The sequence below is a fragment of the Oryzias latipes genome, chromosome 13, assembly GCF_053564925.1.
Source record: "Oryzias latipes strain Hd-rR chromosome 13, Olatipes_Hd-rR_3.1".
Classification (NCBI taxonomy): domain Eukaryota; kingdom Metazoa; phylum Chordata; class Actinopteri; order Beloniformes; family Adrianichthyidae; genus Oryzias; species Oryzias latipes.
The window spans coordinates 10,444,672-10,467,154 of record NC_136249.1 but is presented as its reverse complement, the minus strand read 5'-3'; the positions used below and the strand labels follow the sequence as shown (position 1 = coordinate 10,467,154).

The 22,483-nt window shown below is 41.8% G+C and overlaps 3 protein-coding genes across 36 annotated transcripts in view; 1 reads left to right on the top strand and 2 right to left on the bottom strand.

Moving 5' to 3' along the window:
* Positions 1 to 354: 354 nt before the first annotated feature.
* c5ar1 (complement C5a receptor 1) lies at positions 355 to 2,677 on the top strand. Its single transcript, XM_004075896.5, has 2 exons — positions 355 to 488; positions 644 to 2,677. Exon 2 carries the CDS (start codon positions 666 to 668, stop codon positions 1,701 to 1,703), a length of 1,038 nt encoding a protein of 345 aa, XP_004075944.2. The 5' UTR covers positions 355 to 488; positions 644 to 665; the 3' UTR covers positions 1,704 to 2,677.
* On the bottom strand, positions 2,609 to 14,981 carry dact3b (dishevelled-binding antagonist of beta-catenin 3b). Of its 6 annotated transcripts, none has more exons than XM_004075897.5 (4): positions 14,272 to 14,703; positions 6,156 to 6,288; positions 5,669 to 5,779; positions 2,609 to 4,984 (listed from the first exon to the last, which is right to left on the bottom strand). In XM_004075897.5, the coding sequence occupies exons 1-4, from the start codon at positions 14,500 to 14,502 to the stop codon at positions 3,537 to 3,539; spliced, it is 1,923 nt and encodes a 640-aa protein (XP_004075945.1). In that variant the 5' UTR covers positions 14,503 to 14,703; the 3' UTR covers positions 2,609 to 3,536. The 6 variants fall into 6 exon arrangements, with proteins under 6 accessions (XP_004075945.1, XP_011481187.1, XP_011481186.1 ...); XM_011482885.4 differs by having other exon boundaries at positions 6,156 to 6,252; XM_011482884.4 differs by having other exon boundaries at positions 2,609 to 4,981; positions 14,272 to 14,681.
* A 3,203-nt stretch (positions 14,982 to 18,184) lies between these two features.
* gramd1bb (GRAM domain containing 1Bb) overlaps positions 18,185 to 22,483 on the bottom strand; it is a 144,242-nt gene continuing 139,943 nt past the window's right edge. For all 29 annotated transcript variants that reach the window (XM_078929689.1, XM_078929713.1, XM_078929696.1 and 26 more), the window contains one exon: positions 18,185 to 21,869. In XM_078929689.1, coding sequence (XP_078785815.1) covers positions 21,780 to 21,869 — 90 coding nt within the window. In that variant the 3' untranslated portion in view covers positions 18,185 to 21,779. The remainder of the gene's footprint in view (positions 21,870 to 22,483) is intronic.

Genomic DNA, 22,483 nt, shown 5'->3' with positions numbered 1-22,483 from the left:
AAGAAATGGAAAAAAATCCTTAGTTTCATGTGATCAAAATTGATATGTTTGAGTACAATGAATGTTTGTGTTCTGAAACTGAAGCGCTGGTGTAGGATCCGTCCTTTTAGCGCAGTTTATTTTAAAGGTTATTTACCCAACGTGTTCAGACTCACTAATTCTGTGGAAATGTTTGTTGTAATAATGAGCTGATGAAGAGGAGGGTGTGAACATTTGAAATTATTCTTATCTCCTGTTTAGAAAAAAAAAAAATTTTTAGGAACCTATCTATGCTTTTAGAGACCTTTTTAAAGTTTAGATAGTTTTGGATTAGACTTTTAGGGTGACGGAGGGAAAGTCCGTGGCGTGTACTCACTTTAAGGGAGTGTCCAGTGCATGTGTGTGTAAGCAAAGGGGTGGAGGTATAAAAAAGAATACCCTTTAAACCACAGCTCCTGTAACTTCCTGTCACACAGGAGAGCAGCGCAGCATCAACAGGACACTCAGATGTAAGTTGAAACATCAATTTTATCTTTTTAAAAATAAGGTTAGCTTGTTTGTTCAATCTGAATTGTTTTAAATAAATGGCAGAGAATCTTCTATCTGATTGAAATGATGTCTCATGTGTTGTTTTTATTTTCTTTTTCTGTTTTTCCACCTGCAGCTTTAATGAAACTCCGGCTTCAATGGAAAACATGTATGATTATACTAACACAAGCTATGATGTCAACTACACATTGCCAGATATAGATTTTGACCTTACTCCTGAGATTCAGCCTCTCCAGATTGGGGCTTTGCTCCTCTATGGTCTTGTGGTTCTTGTCGGAGTTCCCGGTAACGCCGTGGTGGTGTGGATAACGGGGTTCTGCATGACCCGCTCCGTCACTTCCATGTGGTTCCTCAACCTTGCGCTGGCTGATCTTTTGTGCTGCTTGTCCATCCCTCTGCTCATGGTGCCACTGGCCCACGATGACCACTGGCACTTTGGAGCTTTGGCCTGCACGCTGGTCAAGGGGCTGTTCTTTTTGGTGATGTACTGCAGCATTTTACAGCTGGCTTTGATTAGTGTGGACCGCCTGATGCTGGTCAAAAGGCCCATTTGGTGTCAGAACAACAGGCGGCCCAGACGGGCTGTGTACGGCTGCGTGGCCGTGTGGGGCCTGGCTCTCCTTGTTAGCATTCCGCAGTTCGTTTATGCCCTTGAACGCGAAGCAGGTGAAGTTAAAAGAGAGTGCGTGATGGGATACACTACTCGGAGCATCTGGCACATTCAAACCTTTAAATTCTTGGTGGGATTCGTCCTCCCCTTCCTGGTAATTGTCATCTGCCACGTCATGGTGTACAACAGCACAGAGAGGGGCTTGTCACGAGGCCGGACCCGCTCCAAAAGAACCCTGAAAGTCATCCTTGCTGTCATCTTAACCTTCTTTTTTTGCTGGCTCCCCCTGCACATCCTGGACTTCATTGAGATTTCCACTCCTCGATCTTCTCCTCACAGCCCAAAGGTTTACCTGGCTCAAGTGTTAGCGGTCTGCCTGGCGTACGTCAACAGCTGCCTGAACCCTCTGCTCTATGTGTGCCTGGGTCGAAGCTTCAAAGAAAGCATGAGTCGCTCTGTGCGGGGACTACTTCACTTCATCAGCGAGGAACCCAATACTAAACTGACAGTCTCCAACAACGACACTAAGAGCACGTCAAGTGGGAAGGGGACGACCAAAGTGTAGCCTGGAGTTTAGAATCGTCCCAGGATGCTGGTAGAGACTCAGAAACTGTGAAGGCTTGGCCACTGTGGTTTTAGAACTTCTGAACTGTTGCAGACTATTGTTCAACCTGCATTTAGCAAGTTTTCATGTTTCCCGAAAGACACTTCTCTTTTTGTCTTGTAGAAACATTTAGCAAAATCCATGAGATCACCTGTTAAATGTGAAATTTACTTTTCAGATGTGTTCTGTAAACAGAAAAAAGCCCTTCGTCTTCACATTAAAGGGCAAGGTGGCTCTGTAATTGTTTATTATTCAGCAGCAGTTTTTTTATTGACCACAAGAGGGAGACAGACTGTTAGTTATAGTTCCTCTGAACTTTTTTGTTGTTGACCTTTAAATATTTTTGTTTTTTTATGTATTTATTCGTTTACAAAACAACATGAAAACTGAACTTGTGTGCTTCATTTCTTTTTTTCTTTTTGGGGACCAACAGGGAGTTAGCATGAATGAAAATCAGATTGTAATTTCTATCAGGCTTAATGTAACATTTATAATACGATAAATGGGATTCCCAAGTGTTAATGTTCAGGAATAAATTTATAACTAAATACAAACATGTTTTTTAATAATTGCTAAAATTGGAAACAAAATGTAGAAGGCCAAATTGTATTATTATTATTTTTCCTCACTTTCTCTCTATTTGTGTAGTTTTTGTGTTCTGGAAAACATGCCAGCATATTTCTATATGTCAACAAAGTGTTTGATTAGATTGGTAGATGTTTGCAAATGAGTGGAAAGAACAAACTCAGCATGCAAACCACAAAGGCTTGATCTAAGTACTTATGGAAATGAACATTTTGGAGGATTTAAAACATCCATCTTTCTAAGCTTTGACTGTGAGCATCGTCCAAGAAGATCACTTCACATTTGTGTGATATGTATCCATATTCATTTAATGCTGAAGAAAATAAACACAAAAGTGTTGAAGTACCAAATTCGTTTTCTATTTACAACCTACATTCATTTCAAACAAGGCCACGTGCTGGCACGGACACAAAACATATTTACAAGATGAATGAATGAATGCATACACATCAGACTACTAAATGCACCTATGAGGCCTGCTTACTGGTCCCGTTATCAGTTTTCTGTAAAAGAACAATACTGGATTCCTAATATCCATGTGAACGCCTTACTTGAGAACTCAAAGCAGGAAATGATAAAACTATAGGAAATGTTTATTACTGTAAATCAAACTGTAAACTGAAAGAGGGTTTACAGACACAGATTTTATCCTTTTTTTCTTAATAATTCCTGCAACATTTTCTGCAATTTTGTGCAATGTATGAGAAACTACATGTGCACGTTTGTAAGAGATCCAAATAAACTGGAAAGGCGATGGACAGCAGGCAAAGTCTGTTTATAACATGTAATGAAGTAAATCTATAATATTACAGTCATTTTGTTGTTTTGTTTAATACAACAGAATTTATGCTTATTCGTGAAAAACTCATAAATTATAAAGAAAACTTTGGCTTTAAAAACATTGGAAAGACAAATAGCATTCAATCATTTCTAGAGCGCTCCATGTGGTAAAGTCTTGATTTGGCTATCTTTAAGCAGTTTTTAATAAACAATGTTGTGACTTTTGAACTTAGCAGATAGGCATACAAATTATGTCTATTAAGTAAATTCAGAAGGACACAACATAACAAAGATCTCACTGAAGAGGCTCCTCACCTGTTAGTCTTGACATTGACTTAACATTTGAACCAAAAGTGACAATGCTGCTCTGAGAATGAACATGAAGGTAAGCAGTGCTGGTCTTTGTAGGAATAAAGTTTGACTCTCTGCTCACACGGTGGTCATGACCTTGAGGGACCCTGAGCGGAATCTGAGGATCTTCTTTTTTAGAGCGTGGGAAGCTTTGATCTTAACAAAGGCTTTGGGGTGAGATGAGGCACTCGCAGCGGCTTGAGGAGATGGAGAGGATGAGGAAGATGTAGAAGCAAGGCGGGGCGGCAGCTGCTGGGGCCACACCAGTCCCCCGCTTTCGTCGGAGTCACTGGACAGTGAGCTGGAAGCTGGAGTGTACACCTCACTAGTGCTGGACTCGGACTCGGCTGGAGGCGCTCTGCCCTGACAGTCTTGGTGCCACCTCTGAGCGTGTTGCTGTTGAGAATGAGAGCAGGGGTGACTCTGGCGTATCTTTCGAGGAGGTCGTTTGTGTGCCTGAGCAGATGTCTGGGTCTCAGCCTCATCCTGACTGAGCTCAAGGTTGGAGCACCAGCGTCGGTTCCCGTTGCGCCCATTGTTGCTCACCTGCGGCCCGACAGCTGGGACTTTATTTGGAGAAGGATTGGTTTTGTCTTGACGCCTTTCTGCGGTGCTGTACCTTCTCTCAGGAAGCCCTCGCTGCCCCAGCAGGCTGTTTTCCGACTGGGATCGACCGGTTTTACCGTTGGTTTTCTTGGCTCTCTGTCGATCACTGTGACCCTTTTTAGATGCTTTGTACTTGGAGCTGGGATGGTCAGGAGAGGCGGCAGCTCGGCTGGGTTTTGGCTGTTCTGATTTATAGTGTCTGGGGGAGCGCACAGGCGGCTGACAGCTCTGTCCTGAGATGTACTGTGCACTTACTAAATTGTGCATTTGAGGAACTGGGGGTAGTGGATACAGATAATGTTGGGGGGATGGGGGCTCACAAAAAAGGTCAGGAGGCCCAACGCTGCAGTTTGGGTCCATAGAGGGTAGGGGTGATGGTAACCTCCCAGTTAGGGAGTGTGGCCTTGACTGGGGGTAGGGAAGAGCAAAATAACCGTCCTTCTCAAATAATTGGGCTTCTCCTCTGCAGGCCCCCACCTCTGACGGGTCACAACCCCATGCATGGCTCTTAGAGTTGGTCAATAGGTCAACATGGGGCTGATGATGGGGGTCAGGAAGGCGTTGCTCTGCAGACTGAGAGGGAGTTCTCCTGTGTCCAGAAACGCTTCCGTGTGGGGGGTCGGGGTTCAGGGTGGTGCGAGGCTGACATGGCCGGGACGAGAGGGCGTGGCGCTGGATGAGACTCAGAATGTAGCCCTCCACCCTCAAAGCCTGCTGGTAGTCCTCCTCCGTGAGATGGTCCTCTGCGGCCTCCTGCAGCCAAGCGGGGTCGGCCCCTCTGAAGTCCCACTGCCAGGCGTCTCCCACCGAGCCCTCCTCCATGATGCCCTCCAGAGGTGGGTGAGGGGCGGAGAAAGAGCGCGGCAGAGAGGGGTGTGGCACCTGCACATGGATTTCTCCATTTACCACCAGGGGGTCTGCTGATTACAGAATAACATAACGGTGAGCTGACATGAAACGACAAAACGCAAAAATTCAGAATGCTAAAACTTTATGCAGTGGCCACAAGGAGGTGCACTTATTTTGAAACAGGCTGTTGAGATTCATGTGTGAATTATTACCATAACAATGATTTTTTGGAAGATGTTTTTCAGAAGGAAAGTTTAATTAATTTCTCCAAAAAGAAAGTGAAACTAAAACTAACTGAATATTCATCAGTCCGAGTGGTCAAATTGTATTTTACTAATTTTAAGCAGCACCATAGAAAAGCACAGAAGCTTAGCAGCTTGTTAGGAGATACAGAAAAGCTGAGGAAGATTAAGCAAGAAATATTCTTGTTCCTTACTAAACATATTTTAGAATGATAAAAAAGAAATTGAGCTCCAAAGTGAACATTGCACACTTCATTGTGTTATTTATTGAATTATAGTGTTAATATTATTATTGTTATTTATTGTATTTCAGGACTATTCATAATCTGTTGTTTTTATAATTATCCGTTGTTTTTCAAGCCATGGTAATTTCCCCTTCGAGTTATCAATTAAGTTCTAAATATAGTGGCTGTCCATCCATCCATAAATGGTAAAAGTATAAAGAAAATGACTGAAATAAGTGATGACTAAGTCCGTCTATACTGTCTGTTCTTATCTGTTCATTTTTCTCACCTACAGACTTGGGCCTGTCGTTGGCATAAACGTGACATGGAACGGTCTCTGTGAGCTCAGCACAGGAGGATTTTCCTTTTGGCGACTGACCCTCACTCGACTCATAGAAACCTGGGACAAAGCAAAAGTAGAGAGCCAGAACAGACATCTCTTTTATTTATCCACCTTCCTGGTCACAGTCCTTCTCTAAAAATACTCGCGTCTCTGCTTTTTCTTTGCATTTTTACAAATAAGGCCCCAAAGCCAATGTACGAGCAACTGGAGCGTGAACAAATATGAGTTGAATGACAAAGTCATGGTAAGTATATGTAGAAAAGCGCAGAGAGAGCAAGTTTTGTTAGTCGGAGCAGCAATATCATACAAAAACATACTTCGCTGATTCACTGAGTGGGAACAAACGGCAAAGTAAATTTGCATTTGGCAAAAATGTTAATTACACGGCTGACAGAGCAGTGATGACAGAAAAGCTCTTAAACAGTGGGAGTACCAGAACTGGGCCGACTGTCGCCTGTGTCTCCTTGAGCTCCATCGCAGCAGCCATCATCGGTGTCAATCCTCAGCTCTCCCACCTGCCGCTCCAGCGCCTGCATGAAGCCCCATGGAGAACTGTGAAGAGCGCTCTGAAAAGCAAACACGCTGCTCAGACTGCTTTGCAGGTTTTGACTGAAGCATGGAGTAGTCAGAGATCAAAAACCTGTTGGAGTGTTTGAGACTAAAACACTTGTTTCCAGATGTTCTAGAAGGAGGCACAGCTTTCTCTTCTATTTTTCAACAGATAGATATCAAAAGCTGAAATAGTTCTGATACTGTAAATCCATCAGTGTTCTAGTTTACAAGGTCAAACTTCCAATTCATCACAAGATGCTTTGAATCTGAGTAACAAATGAGATCTCTGTTATGCTATCTTTACACCAAGCATGTGACGCAAGTTCTTGAACGTGCGTTTAGCGCATGGTATTCACACTGAACTATGGCTACCCGATACTAGCACATGTCCACCTCTTACAGTTGGAAGAGGCTTGGTGTGAATGTCAAAGCAGTGCAAATCTGGTGAATTTTAATCCAGACTTTTTCTTTCCCAGCTCTATTCCAGAATATGAAAGACGTGGTATTATATAATTCCAGCCGGGCACAAACCGCAATTATTAATTTCTCCTCTGTGATCAATTTTCAAATGGTTGGCACTCCCATGAACTAAAAGGACGCCAACCATACGTCACTACCAAATCAGAGTCCCTGATTGGTCAAAGTTCCACTTGGTTTAAATTTCAACACGCGTTCAATTGAATTTTTTATGTAGAGGCCAGAAACTGTCTTAAAACTGGTGTAGCTATGCGTAAATGAGCAAGTTATGAACGTGGAAGCCTGAAATGTGCGTTTACATCGATTTTCTTTTCATGGTTACTTGATTGCCAAGGGCGCTGTGAACGTAGCTTTAGAGGTAGCCCTTAGCAAAAAGTAGTTTATTTGGGTGTATGAGGAGCGTACTTTGTCTATAATAAAAGTGAGGCAATACACTTGACATTTTCTTTTTATTTACTATCTATACATTGTAAATTAAAATGTTCCAATTTAGTTTGAAAAAGTATTAATTTAGTAGTCTTCGAACACATAGTCTACTATAGTTACACACAAGTATTCTTAAGCATCAAATCGTTCAAAATCAACATCAAGTGTACAAATTATAGCAAAGGTAGAGTAGCTGCTGTTTCAATTTATGGATTATTTTTCACCACACAAAGCAGGTTTCAATGATTAAAACTGTGTCAGTAGGAATTGAGTAAAAATAAAGCTCAGATGAAGGTTTTGCTGCTGCAGTTTACTAAAATCCAAATGCGTTCATCACCACTGTGCAGAACTGAAGCGCATCCACGCATGGCTTTCATATCTGTCACTAGCTCTAACATGCAGGCGGGCTCACATGGGAGGCAGTGAGTCGAAAGATGAATAATTCAGGACCATCCAGTGGGTAGGGGGATGTTCTTTCATGCAGCTAGGGGGGGAGGGGGGGGGGGCACAGATACACAATTAAACAGGCCAGTATGCTTACTCATGCTACCCAGATAATATGCAACAATCCAAAAGAAAAGGCAGTAGATGTGGACCACATCTATTTGCACACAATAATACTCTTCAATAGATTCAATTGTCTTACTTAATTGACCTTGGTACTAACCCCATCAATATCTACTCTTTAAAATTTATATTTTACACGAACATTTTTCACTCAAACACACTTTTTGGTGAGATTTGAAAAATAAAAGTGCATGTTCCCTTGTAGTCATTGTGGTGCAAAGCTTCAATCTTATTTAGCTACCAAATCCAATTCAAATCTCACCATCTTGATGGAATTGGATGGCATACGATGAGTTGGGATAAGACAAAGATAGTGCCCCTATTGTCTCGCAGAAGAGGAATTTGAATCATGCATCAGGAGAGTACATGGCAGAACAAGGAGCAAAACAAGCAGAAAACAAGGACTGCCATGTGGCATGTGTCAGTCCTGTGAGTTCGAACGTTCTTTGTTTAAAACCTTCCTGCAACCTCATGTCTTCCTATCATCCATTAAAAAAAAGAAAAGTTTTTTTCTTTTTCAAATCCATTCACGATGCAAATATCTGCTGTACCAAACCCTGGTTCTTAACCTCTTTACCCCAAACACTGTCTGCTCCCCCCCATTGTCTCTATGCGGGTGGTTATTGTTCTACCATAAACAAAGCCTCAGTGTTGGCGCATCAGTACATTCAGAGCAGAGGGTTTTGCTTTAGCTGCTGATGAATGGGTTCAAAAATTTGCTAGGGGAGACTATTGGAAATCAATAAATCAATAGTCCTGCTTCATGCAATTGATTGCTCGCCGCTTCTTGGTGGACTAATGGGGATCAGTTGTACCTTGCTCCTGAATTAAGAGTAACAGGCAAATAAATCTCAGAGAATGAGCCAGTGGGTTTACACAGAAGCGCAGTTCTTCTTGCGTCCTGCTCTCAGACGCAACTCTACCGTTTCTGCTCCCACACAGGTTCCCTGTGTGCACTGTAGCGCTGCTGTGCTCCTGCACTGAGCCCCATGCTGGTGGGGGGATGGGGTAGGCAGTGGACACCATGCAGACTCTTAGCCGTGGGACTGTCACACACTGTGGGTAAGCAAAACATCAGGACCACCTACATTTGAAACCAAAAGGAACGACCTGCAAATGAAACCGGGTGAAACCAAAACCAACTGGAGGACGGTTTAATTTGTGGAAATCTCTAACAGACCCTTTAGTGTGTCAGCAAAAAACTGAAATCTGGAGAGTTTGGAGCCAAGACACACAGGAAATACATCTTTAAATATTTGCTGCAGTTACAGTTAGTGCAGATCTTCACTATTTTAGGCAGGATGTTTAAGTGGACCTCCACTATGGTTACAGCCTTACAGGTTTGAGCAATAATAGCAAAAAAATTAAACCCAGTCAAACAGTAAGACATTTTTGTGGTAACTAAATTCCAACAAACAATAAAATAAAATAAAAACAACAAAGGGCTATCATGGAAAAGAGTACATCTACATGATGTGCAGTTGTTTGGGACGCCATTTTTTATTTTTATATTTTAAAAAAATAACATTTGACTTCCTTGAGGTCCATTCCTTTATGTAGTGTTTAAAGCACCACTGCAGTCATCTTTGGTCAGTTGTAAAGGTTTTCCCAGTGGTCTTTTGATTATGATTATGCCATTTTTAGCCAAACTTTTAAGAAACCTGTGTCATTTTCTACGACATAGTTTCTGCAGAGCAGCAGTAGTTCACTTGAAATTTGCCTGACGTGGAGGTGAAGGGACCTTTGGCATGGTGTAAATCACCCCCCCTTCCCAGTTTTGATCAGATGTCAGCTCATATGAGGAAAACAAACACGCACACAGATCTACTTGTCTTCAAGTGGATGCATCAGAATGAGCAGGAAGCATGTGGCCCACCCAGCGAATCTTCTGTCGCAAATACGCTTTTTCTTAAGAAATTTTGTCTGCTTCTGATTCACGTTGATTTGAATAAAGAAATACTCAGAAACGCAATTTTAGGCTGCATTTTCTTAATATAAATCCTCCATCATCATAAAATTCCACAATAACATTCAGCCATGTCTTTGCTGTTGTTTATTTTTAAGCCATTTGGAGGCGAGTGTGTTAATGGGCCTTAAATAACTGTCCTGCTGTGTGACCCCAATTTGCCTGGTCTTTAGGCGGTAACGCAGATGGTCCCACATTTGGTTCTGCAGCTCTCAGAATACGGAGGACAGTGACGTGCGGTCAGATGAGGATAGTGAGGCACAGCCTCACCTGTCATGATTGTGATAAACTAATAAAAGGTAAATTAAGTAAATAGTATTTTCCACTGATCTGTGTTAAATATACATTTTCAGTCAACTCCAGATGTTTTCCGCGGTTTCTGAGGTTAAGATCGACGAAATTGAGTGTTGCGAGATCACAGACGGAGCGGAAACTCCGGGTGAGGCTCGGGTTTGCTGTGCCTCATGTCTGATGGCAGGACGTGCGGTGAGAACGCTGCTGTAGGCCTGCAGAAAATGCAGCAGATGAGGCATGCCTCACCAGCAGGGGGCAGACGTGAGCTGACAGCTGCTTTGTAGCCACACTGGTGCCGTAAAAATAGAACAGACCGAAGACGTGTTTCTTCATTAAACTAAAGCAAAATAAGGAAGACTTTACAACAGATTACAGAGCTTTCTGTAGAGAAGGATTAGCGCATCGACTCAAAAAGTAAAACCAAACTTGGTTTTCAATTTTTTTTTTTTTTTAAATAACATGGGAGTAAGTTGAAAAATAATGTAAGTAAAACTAGATTTTAGGCCTAAAAGCATTATTTTTATGGTCATTTTCACATACATCATTTGATAACATTAAAGCACCAGAATTTGAAGTTGGAAAAGTACCAGAAATAGTTACTGAGGGTCAAATTAAATGTGTTCTGAACACATCAGCATACTTTAATTTGTTTACAGTATATATGAATCATTTATACACAAGAAGAGTGTTCTATTTATGTCTATAAAATAAATATCCTCTGTAGGAAAAATATGTTCTTGTTTGTATCTTACATGATGTTACCTGCTGTTGGATGAATGGGGAAATATTCAGTTCTTGCAATTGTAAATCTGACTCCAGAGGAGTCGGTGCCTCACCAGCCATCAACCTCACCGCACGTCACTGACGGAGGAGATCTCGACTAACAAAATTCCAGGCTCCAAACCATTATATCTCCATCACCATGCTTGACAGTTGCTGTGCAGTGTTGGTGCTGAATCATCTTATGTGTCAATATTGGGGTACTTCCAATAAGCCACCAAGGAGTTATGTTTTTTCAAGAGTAACAAAGCAAATATAAAAAATGTAGAAATGTTTCTGTTACGGAAGTTTTCTCCTAACATTTGTATTTTCTCTGTGCTGCCACAAGCTAAAAATGGCTATATTGTCAAAAATGCAGTTTGTAGGTTCTGGTATTTTCTTTGAGTTAACTTGAGTTAACATTGCTCTAATGATTGTTTTAATATTAACTAACGTTTTTTATGGTTTTGTCCTGTAAATATTATTTTCCACTGGGGCATGGCGGAGGTGAAAGTGCTTAAAATAGCTTGTTGCTCTATCTAGATTGATAAGCAGTAAGAAATGTGTCTCAATTATGATCAATTATTCAAGTGAATTTGATTGATAGCTCCTGCCTGCTACTTTGCAGATGAATTCGTACTGAAGCAGCAAGGGGTCTAATTTCAAAAAGTACACTGCTTGTTTACTTACACGATCTTGAATAAATAGTAAAAACACTTAAAGCTGTTCATCAGAGGTGGTATTTGGATAACTGTCAGTGTTTTAGTTTCCCTATTTTCCCTTTAGTTTAAATCTTTAAAAAAGAAAAAAACTAGTAAACACAACTGCACATGATTACACTTATGTTGTAACTGGATCCACAAGTCTGTGACAGGCAGTGTGCACATTCACTTTTCCTTATTAGGGCATTAAGAAGACATCCTAACCTCAAATAATGCCAGATCATGCAAGCTCAAACTTTTACCTAAACTAAATTTACATTATTCCACGATCATTGTGATCAGGAGCTCAGATTTGCATTTGGGCGGATTAGAACTGGTCCGGTTCCCATAAGGACTTTGGTGCTGCAGTTGTGGTGATCACACAAGAAAAGGTCCTAATAAGGTAATAAATGTAAGAACACTCACATAAGACGCCCTGCTTCTTTTCCACTTTATAGTCCAGCTACTGATTCTATATATCTTCAAGCATGTGAACACAACTTAAATAAAACCGGGTAAATGTTTGCTTTATGATTCTTTCAGACACTTTGACAGAGGAGCCATTCTTCATGCTCAATGTTGACATAGCCAAAATGAATGGCAGTCATGCAGCTAGAGTTGAAAAAGTATCCCTAAATAAAGTGTGTGCCATGTGACTGAGACATGCAAAACCAGCTCAGTTTGAGTTCCTAGGTACTTCTGTGCAAAGCCTTGTGGAGCCACAGAGCATTTGTGTTGTTGCCGAACCTTCTCAGCAACATTGAATCAAATGCTCCTGTGGTATTATCTCACAGTTTTAGGACATCTGTAGATGATTTATGCACAAAAGGAAAAACAGTTACGTTTCAATTACACATGAAAACACTACTTTTGCCTTGATGAAGCACCCTTTCATAAAATCAATGGGTAAGGGTTAAAATGCCCAAATGTTCCCCTAAAGCAGTGAAAATGAGACTAAAAAGAACTATTGTTTACAGACAAACTGAACTCTGATGAAATATTGCTCACTTTGTATAAGATTGGAAGTAAATCGGACTCAGCCGTCCCTCTGTTAGATTGGTTTGCATATTTTCAGCACAGAGTCAGTATATCTGGAAGGGTTGACTCCGAAGATTAAAAAAACCCACAAAAAAACAGAAAAATATTTTGAGGCACCCACACATCCACAGAGGCATCCACACATTGTGTGTGTGTGTGTGTGTGTGTAGGGGGTATTTGTGTGTGCGCGTCACTGAAGGTGTTGACAGCCTCTGGATGCAGGACAGCAGCTGAGAAAGCATGAAAGACCGACCTCCCTCACACTCAAAAGAGACTGTATCTACATGAATGTTACCCCCCACTTCCACACGCACGCGCAAACACACACACACACACACACAAACCGCACTGTATCAAGGGGAAAAATGTCTCTTGGGCTGCTGTGGCGTCGGCTTGGCCTTCAGAGTAGTCATGCGCACACAAAAACATTAACGAACACACACACAGGCCCAGCCCCCCCACCCCCTCCCCGCCACACACACACACACACACACAACACACACACACCCACACACACACACACACACTCAGCTGTTTCTGTGCACGAACCAAGGCCGATCTCACCAGACTGGAACATACATGGATGGTGAGACTGCAGGATCTGGATCAGACGCAGATGGTGACCTGATTAACACGAATCTTTATTTAGATACACGTGAGGCTCTCTGAGGAATGCACGGTTTCATTCCTCTCACGCATAAATAAATAAATAAATGGCGCGCAAAAATAAATAAAAGAAACACATGAAAGTGGGATAAAAGCGCTCGTAGGACTCCCTCCCTCCTTCATTGCGCTTTTATTTTTTACTTCAAAAATTGGAAACGCATGACCGCCTCATCAAAGTACATTTTTTTTCCTGTTTTGTCACAACGCCGCCGAACTCATCCACGGACTCAGGCGAGGAGTTGCTGCTGCCATCGCGCCAGTGTGTAACGCCACCTATGCTATGCGCGCCTTGTCCGCCTCATTAGTATTCCGCTCCATATGCGCCTTTTGTTAGGCCCCTGGCACAGGGAAGGTTGTGGTGGTGATGGGGGGGTTGGAGGTGTGACCGGGGAGGCAGTTGATTTAAGATCCCTTCCACCCTTCTTAATCATGGCTTGTTTTAGTCGCAGCTCTAGAGGTGCCGAAGGCTGCACGACGCGCTAAAACTTCCAATAATGTACTGTAAATTTTCCAAACCAATCTAATTTTTTTCTGCACCAAGTCCCTAAAAGTTTGATGCTCTACAGTTTACCAAAACTTTTTTTTAAATCACTGCTGATCAAAACACAATATTTGGAGCAACTTTGCCTAATTTTTCATCACAGAAAAACCTAAAAACAAAATGAAAAAGAAAACGAAAAGCTTCACTTTGCCAGCAACAGAAAAAGATACATTGAATTCACTTATTTAAGATGAACGGAAAGCAAAAATTAGAGCTTGTTAAGTGCTGGACCCTGCTAAAGTCTGTGACGAGGGAACAATGGGCCATTAAATAGTCTGACTGTGTCACAAGCGGCGGCTGCTCCTCCCCCTAATTTCGTTCCCCACAAGCATAAATCTGAGCTCAGATCATTTTTAGGCATTACTCCCTTTCACAGAGAGACACTATCCATCAAGTTGAGTAACTTTTTTTGCTGCAAAAGGTCACAGGACACAAAAGGTTCAGCCTAAAAGCAGGAGTCAAACGGTCAAGCAGAAACTGAGGACAAAGCGGAAACTACACAGGGGATTACAGGATTAAAAGATCCAAATAATTACACTCATCCAACAACACCATTTCTTACCAGCTGGCGCCTCAGCGTCAGGTTCTGCTGTCCCCAGCTGCTGAGACACGACAACTCTCTTCTGGGGTCGTCCTGGCCCAGAGGCTGCCCCAGAGCCAGAGCTCCCTGCACCAGACACTCCTGCCTCTGCCGGCGGAGCTCCAGCTCGCAGAGTCCAGCCAGGCTCGCCTCCAAGCGCTCCTTAGTCCGACTGCGCTCCACCGTTGCCGGAAAAGAAAAAGCTCGCTGCATCTCTGCGTAAATCCCAAGAATAGTATAGGAAAAAGCAAATAATTCCCGTTAGTTTGAAGTTTGCCGTCGCAGCCTGTACTGGCGAGCCAACTTTGTCATTCCATTCAGTGTTATCATGTCCTTCGGAGCAGAAGCATGGTCCCCCCAAACCTACTCTGCGGTGCACATTTTCTTGTCTCGCAGCTGTCAAATGTATCCACAAAGCTCCACCCTCTGCGAGAAAGTGGGGAGTGACCCCCCCCCTCCCCTCTTTGTAAAACCAGCCTGTTCAGTCAGCGGATACAAACTGTGTGGGAGATGCGCGTAATCCACCCCATTCCATGCAGTGACGCGTCGACCTCACCCATCTTGGCCCGGGACTAATGGACCTCTCCTCGGGGACTATTCTCCTCGCAGCGGAGGCAGACAGAGGGGTTCAGACCGATTTAACAGACGGCGCTGAAACATTGACGGGAGCAGCTGGAAAAATGAGGAGCTCTGAGTCAGCAAACAGCAGCCTGTGCGAAAAGCCGCTGCGCAAAAAGAACAAAACTGCACGTGACTTAAATATAATGTAGAAAAAGTGCCACATGCATAACTTTTTCCCTGGAAGGGCTGAACTTTCTCGTCATATGGAGTTTGCTCAAACCATACTCACTGAAATACAGCAATAGAGTGAATGCTTTTCACAGATCAGCTGAGGGACCCAGTCATGTGTCTGCTGTCATAAAGTAGGAGCTAATTCAGCTTTCGGAAATCGGATTAAAAACTAAATTGCAAGCCATTTCTGCAGGATATTTTTTTGCAGTCACGCAGCAGCCAGTAAGCATTTAAACCCAATATTATTATGGAAAGAAAATCTGTTTTTATGAGGCTGGTCATATGTAATATGAATGAGGTCACAGGAAAGTGACTCCCTCATCCAAAATAGCTTAAACTCCAGTTCAGCCCCAATTTAAAAAGTGAATTTTGCAAAAAGAACATCAGTCTAATAGTTCCTGCCACTTTCTGGTGCAAATGTACCTCAAAGCCTTTGTATGAGCTTTTATCATGTTCAGTAGTTTAAAACACACACAAACTTGTTAAAAGTGACTGTTTTTTCCACAAATGGAAAACACTGCATGGTGTTTCTTCAGATGCACTAAAGTCCTCCAGCAAGGGGCTGACAAAAGACCAAATAATGACTGTCCTCATTCATCAGCTGACTCCAGTCCTCCTGAAGACTTGTGAGCTCCTCTGAAAAGAATTAATGAGGAAAGACAACATTCGTATTTGAACAGTCTGAAGGACTATGTCGGCCTGCTTTTCACAACGGTAAACAGATCCAGACTTCAATGTTGAAAGAAGACCCACAAAGGCGGCTACTAGAAAGGCTTGAATGTCTTTAGGGTTTCAGTATTCATCAATATTTTTCACTTCTTGTGGTACATTTGCTGCTGCGCGGACACATAAGTTTCCAACAGAATATTTGCAAATTCTAGCATTAAAAAAAATCACCACTCTAAAAATCCGAACTAAGTGTGTATTCACACTGGAAAAATTGTCTGGTGTCCACTTATTTTGGTCTGGATTGAGTCCTGAACCTTGCATTTGGCCTGTAATCAGATTGCCATCAGGCAGACTTTCCCTTTTCCAGACTAAAGCTTGTAAACAAACCACATGACTAAAGATCTCTTTAGTCATTGGTCAAGAACTACGAGGACGGGGCAAGAAACAACTAGAGGCAGAAATTATAGAAGGCCTGGGCTTTGCAGACTTTGTTGGAATAGTTCGTTCAATCTTTAAACTGTATTTCGCTCACCAATTTTGAACATCTGTCTCAGCGTCAGGCTTGACACTTTTTAATAAGTGTTTATGACATACAGATTGTGGGGAAAACATTAAAAGTTGTTTTGATGATTCTGCATTCATCCAATCACATTTCAATGAGTTGCTGTGTCTCATCGTTGTGGCGGCGGCATTGTTTTAACCCTTGTGCCATCCTAGGCACTTTAACGTTGGGAGTTGGGTCATGTAGACCCACTAGACAGTGCACTGAACCTTTTTTCTTCAATGATTTGTGATCTTCACTGGTGTCCATGGATTACATGAAATCTTTCCACCTTTATCCACCTTTGTCATGGTAGGAAGAACACGTCAATGTAAGGGTGGGGTCATCTAAGATAGCACAAGAGTTACGAGAATTCTGTTAAGGAACCACAAGGTAGTTTTTGTGATGACATCACAGCAGCGCCAAGTGTGTATCGAGACACAGAAAAGCTTGTAAGAAGCGTTTTCAACTATGTTAAAATAAAGGTTCTAACAAGTGAGCAGTTAGACTCTTTGATAACACTGCAATCACTGATTTATATTTGTCCACAGCTCATCAGTTGCTTCAGTACATTCCTAATCTGTTTTTATCATGTGACCACCGGGTACAGTGGCCATTTGGTTCATTTGTTGCACTCTGAGGACAGATTGTATTCAGACTGAGGCATCTCAGAGCGAACCGAAGCTCAGTTCGATTAGAAATGAACCAAGATCACCTCCAAAGATGGGTCAGAGAGCGGTTCCTGGTCCCCGTCCAGGGATCGCTTGGGTCCATTCAGACTGAAAATTTGTTTTGGTTAACAGAGTGAAGCAAACTCTGGTTCAGTTGAAGCAAACCAAATGTGTCCAGTCTGAATACATCCTTAATTTTGATTTGCCACTAAAAGGCACAAATCGTAACTTTTAATTTATACTTTTAAGGATTTCTAATGGCAACATTGTTTTTTTTTTTGTTTTGTTTTTTAACTCTATAGATCCCACTACATTAAAGAACTGACATAAAATTCAATTTGTTTTTGGAATGAAAATGCTTTTTAAGCCCTTTGATGAAAAAAAAATACAATATTATTTGATTTATAAGATACAGATGGTATCATTTATATGTTGGTTTAGTTTTTGCTCACAACAATGTTAATTTAAGATCCAAAAATCTTGACAATCATCTTGTTTACTCACTGTGTGATCCACACATTTTAACATGGGGTTACTGTTTTATAAAGATCTAATTATTAACACATTTTGCATTCTTTCAATACAGAAAGTAGTCATTTCAAAAAAGGAATAACAATAGAAAAGTTATAATCTCTTTAAGGTTTTGAAAATTAACAAAACGTTCCACGCCAAAAGTGTTTTTGAGATCTCACAGAAGCAGCCATTTTGATCCCCATTAAGATGCTCTACAGGGCAAAAAATAAGAACCAAAATAGAGTAAGTTAATAAGGAAAGTTTGGATCATGCTAATGAGATCTCGCGTCTCAGAAATGGCTGTATCAAATATGATATGATAGGTTATATAGTATTAAAGTGAGTCAGTTAAAAGCTAGATGAAGAGTAAACATGAGGAAAAAAAACAAAAAAGTTGATCACTTTTTAAAAACTCTAAACTTAATTCTTTCTAACCTCAAAACAATGTAAAATCTTAATTTCGTTGGTAGGCGAAAAACTTGCACCTTTAACAAGCTCTGCAGAAACCACAGAGCTTGTGATGGCAACTCACAATTACTGTTAAACTACTCCTCAACTGTGCAATTAGTCAGACATGGGAATGGGACAGTAACTGAAGTAAAACACGCGGGAGATTGAGAGAGCTGCTCCTGTTGGAAAAATCTTTAGCCTCCAATTTTAAATCTTGCTCCTGTTGGTGTAAAAAAAAAAAAGGACCTAAACAGCAGAGTTTTGTTTATTTGTCCTTTATTCAGACTTCCAATCTCTACTTCACATGAACCAGAAAGCCACTTCTTTCTTCAGTGTCTATGAGGCAAAGTCGTCTGCAAGTGAAAACCTGCGCACAGCGCAGGTTCAGTTCTTTGTCAGAGTGTGCGTGGAATGCAGATACACACAACGGAATCTTACAGCATGTTCAACTTGTGTAGAAATGTCACGGAAATTCTAGAAATAAAACAATGTCTAAAATATATTTAAAAAAAAACACACACAGAGAGATAAGGAAAAACCGTACAGCAGAATTTTGAAAATACACCAGCAAATTTTGAGATGTGCATTTACTATGAGTTCGATCTGTGGTCGATTCAGAATGAACATCTATTATGTGTTGTTGAAGGCTGTTAGTTAGCACTGTGTTTTGTGGTTGGCACTGCAGTCTCACTGGTTCTGTGACAGCAAGGCAAATGCCAACGGGTATAGTCATCCAAGCAAACAATCTGTTAGTTGTCACTGCTAAACCCCAAACTCCCGGGTCGTCTCGGTTCTGCAGCTCAGCAGCCAGAGCAACATTAATAGTATTTGTGTGACCTGGGTTAAGTGAGAACCCCTCCAAAAAAAACAAAAAAAACACAAGAGAAGTGAAAAAAACACAACAAAAAGCATTGAGAGATCGAAGCTCAGATTTGGGGCTGAAACATTTCTGGAATAATCAGCATAACTGTGGAGATCTGTCAGATGAGAGAGAGTGAAAAGAATCAAGCCATTGTTTCGTCGAGCCTTCTCTTCACCGATGACAATTCAGCTTCAGCAAAGCTAAAATTACGGGATGCAAAATCCATCAAGAATATTTAAGAAACAAACTTTGAAAGCACTTCAGTCACATTTCCAAACACGAGACATTCCTGCGCCCTAAAAGACACGAATCCCAACCTCGGTGCAATCTGTCGGGGTCATTGGGGTCGTGAAAGTGAAGCCTGCGAAACGTTCCTCGTCTCACATTCAGGTCTTGAGGTTTCTGTGTGTTATCATTAGTGGCCCTTCCTTTGGAGTTTGCACACAGCAGGACTCCAGCAGACCCACGCTGAAGACACATTTCCCTTTTTCAAATCCTTTATACCTGTGTCGCCCGAAAACTAAAAGTGTTGCTCATATCGCTGCAGTTTGGAGATGTTTTGTCTGGAGTGTTTTTTTATCCATTTTTTGAACAAATTAAAAAAATAATTTCCATCAACAATATATATATATATTTTTTGGATCTACATTCTTTCGACCAAACTCAAGCAGACCTTAAAGTGCTTCCTTTTTCTCTTTCCCTCTCATGCTTTTTTAAGTGCTTTAAGGAGTCTTCGTTGACAAAAACATCAGAGGTGATTTGATGCACCTCTTCAATATATACAGTACATGACAATCATTCCATTTAAAACGATGCGGTTATGTGCGAAGGCCCGAGTCTGCTTCTTTCTTTTGGTTTATTGTGTGAAACCTATTCTCATGTTTTCATTCCTACCAAGAAAGAACACTTGTAATGGAGGGAGGGAGTTACAGTTTGGAAGAAAGCTTGAGGAGTTATCTCAAACTTTCTGTCTTTCCAGATTTCCTGCTAGTGCAGACATGGCAGTGGCATCAACCACTGAGGAGAAAGAACATATATAGTTGTTGAAATGTTTCTTATTGGAAAGAGGGGGGTCAAGCCACAAAAGAGAACAAAATGAAGATTTTGTTTCCAAAGTTTTTCATTTTCATTGAAATCCTCAAGTTCATACCTAATATGTCAGGGTTTTTGCTTTTCCATTCATCCATTTTCCAAACTGCTGGATCCCTGTCAGGGTCGCGTGGCTGCTGGCGCCGACCCATCTACTGTTGTGTGACGGCGGGGTACACCCTGAATAGGCCACCAGTCTGTTGCAGGGCCACACACTCACATACTCACACCTAGGTGCAATTTAGAGTCACCAATTAACCTATGAAGCATGTTTTTGGACTGGACAGAGAAAATCCATTAATGCACGAGGAGAAAATGCAAACTCCACACAGAATGGTTCCAGCCAGGATTCCAACCAGGGCCTTCCCGCTATGCCCTTACTTCTGCTGATCTGCTCTAAATGTTGGTTAAATGAACACAGCGTGCGTGTTAAACAATGTTAATTTGGGACATTTCAGACGCAGGATGGCTTTGGAACTAAACTCTTCGGCTGTAAACCTGGTGGGACTGATGCAAGGCGACACCCAAATTCATTAGCATTTGAAATAAAAAAAAGGCAGTCTGGCTGCAGGAGCCACAAGAAAAAAACCAAAACAAAAGAAAATATGAGAAACATACACATGTGGAATGGTAGAAATGTCACACTCACCTGCACGCATGTGTTTTTTGCGCACACAAACTCTCACTCACACACACACACACACACACACACACACACACGTGCGCGAATATAACAGCGCCAATGCGGAATCATACTTGCACACTGGACATGTCACAGACATATCTGGCATGCATTTCTAAGAAGAAAACACTTTTTAAGTTAGAAATTCTTTACCTGCTCTAGAGCTCTGATAATTTCTGTATTTACACATATTAACAATAAATATAGGTAATGTTTATATGTTTTGAAATATATATTATATATTAAATAGTGAAATATTCTTATATATTTCAAATATATTGATAGTTCTTTCCAATTTGAAACGTTTTTAAAGAGATATAATCACAGTTTAGTGATGAAACGTGAGGATACAGGTCTCCCTGCTGGTCCGGCTGTAGAGTCCCTGCATCCAGGAGGACTTTTGTTTTCTTTTCCGTATTACATTCCACCTTTTTTCAAGGATAAGGAACAATGCCACGCTTGGTAGCAGAAACTATGGTAGGACCGAGTGATCTTGTGTGCAGGATGAGAGACGGGCTCCAGTCTCATCAGTCCGTAGGTTCTGCTTGTCAGTAGTTTAAGTCATCGACCTGACAGGGAACCAGCCCCGGCAGGAAGCAGACAGGCCAGGTTCTGACAAGAAAACCGATGTGATGGGCCGACGCCTCAGCTGCAACACTCGTTTGGAAGCAAACTGCTCCCTGGATGCTCTTTAGGGGGAGACTGCAGTGCGGACCGTCAGGGGACGATTGGTTCCGAACAGTCGAGAGAGTTCAAAAAGCCTTTCGACTTTGATGAAATCTCCTTTTTTATCAGATATACATAGACTGGAATTGGACCACGTTGACACTGACCGAGGGGGAGCTAGGGTTTCTACATGCATGCAGTACTTCCTTCATTCTCTCTGCCCCTCTCGTGCCGACATGGCTTACAGTAGGATGCACTTGGAAATAAAGAGAGTTGAAGGGGCACGGGGGGCAGAGCAGGATCGGGTCGTGTGCCCCCCACCACTACACAGCTCTGTGAAGTTGGGGATTCCCCAGTTCCTGTGTGCGTGCATGAATCTCATCCCCCGGCTCCTAAAAGGAGGGTTAACTAGCTCTCTTTGTATCTTTGGACCCAGTCGTGGTTGGTCCTGCATGGCCCTCTGTCCTGTCTGCCTTGGTGATCCCTGCACACTGGTTCACAATCAAAACAGGTCCTATATTGCACAGCATGCCCTTGTGGCCATGTGGTCGTTTGTCAGTGATATCGACTTTTCTTCTCCTCCGTCTCAGAGTTGTAGTCCCTCAAACCAATGCCTCGCTGGAGATTCAGCAAGGAGTCTTTCATCTGGATGATGGAAAAAAGAGGAATAAAGATTTTTATTAACAAAAATCACTCCAAACCTAAAACCATCTCTTTCTTTGCAGGAAGTTAAGGACAAAACAAAGATGTTACTGACTTCACAACCAAGTTTAGGCTATTAAGGTATGTTGATGTATGTTGTGGACTTTCTTGCAAAATCGATTAAAATAAAGTTCTGCTCTGATCATCTTTTGATTTATTGTAAAAGCATTTTCGGTGATATTTTAATTATGATTTTTGCAGCTTTCAGGCAAAATCAAAAAACCTTTTTCGTTTTCTAGGACATACGTAGTTGCCATTTCCCATCACCCATCTATCTCTATTTCTGTCACCCATCCAGCTCTTCTGCTAGCTCACAGGCCCTCAAACCACCAACCTTACATTACTGGAGCAACAAAAATGGCGAGCAACATTGGAGCTATCCAGCCGTACGTTTTAGATCCAGATTCCAGCTCAGACGAGGCAAATAAAGACGTTCATGGATCTATTTGTCTGCAAGTGCATCAGAATGGAGCAGAGCTAAGAGATTTTGGCCTTCCGATTGTAGCTTCTACGTAACAACTACAATCTTTCCTTAGGCAGCATTCTTTCGTCTTCTC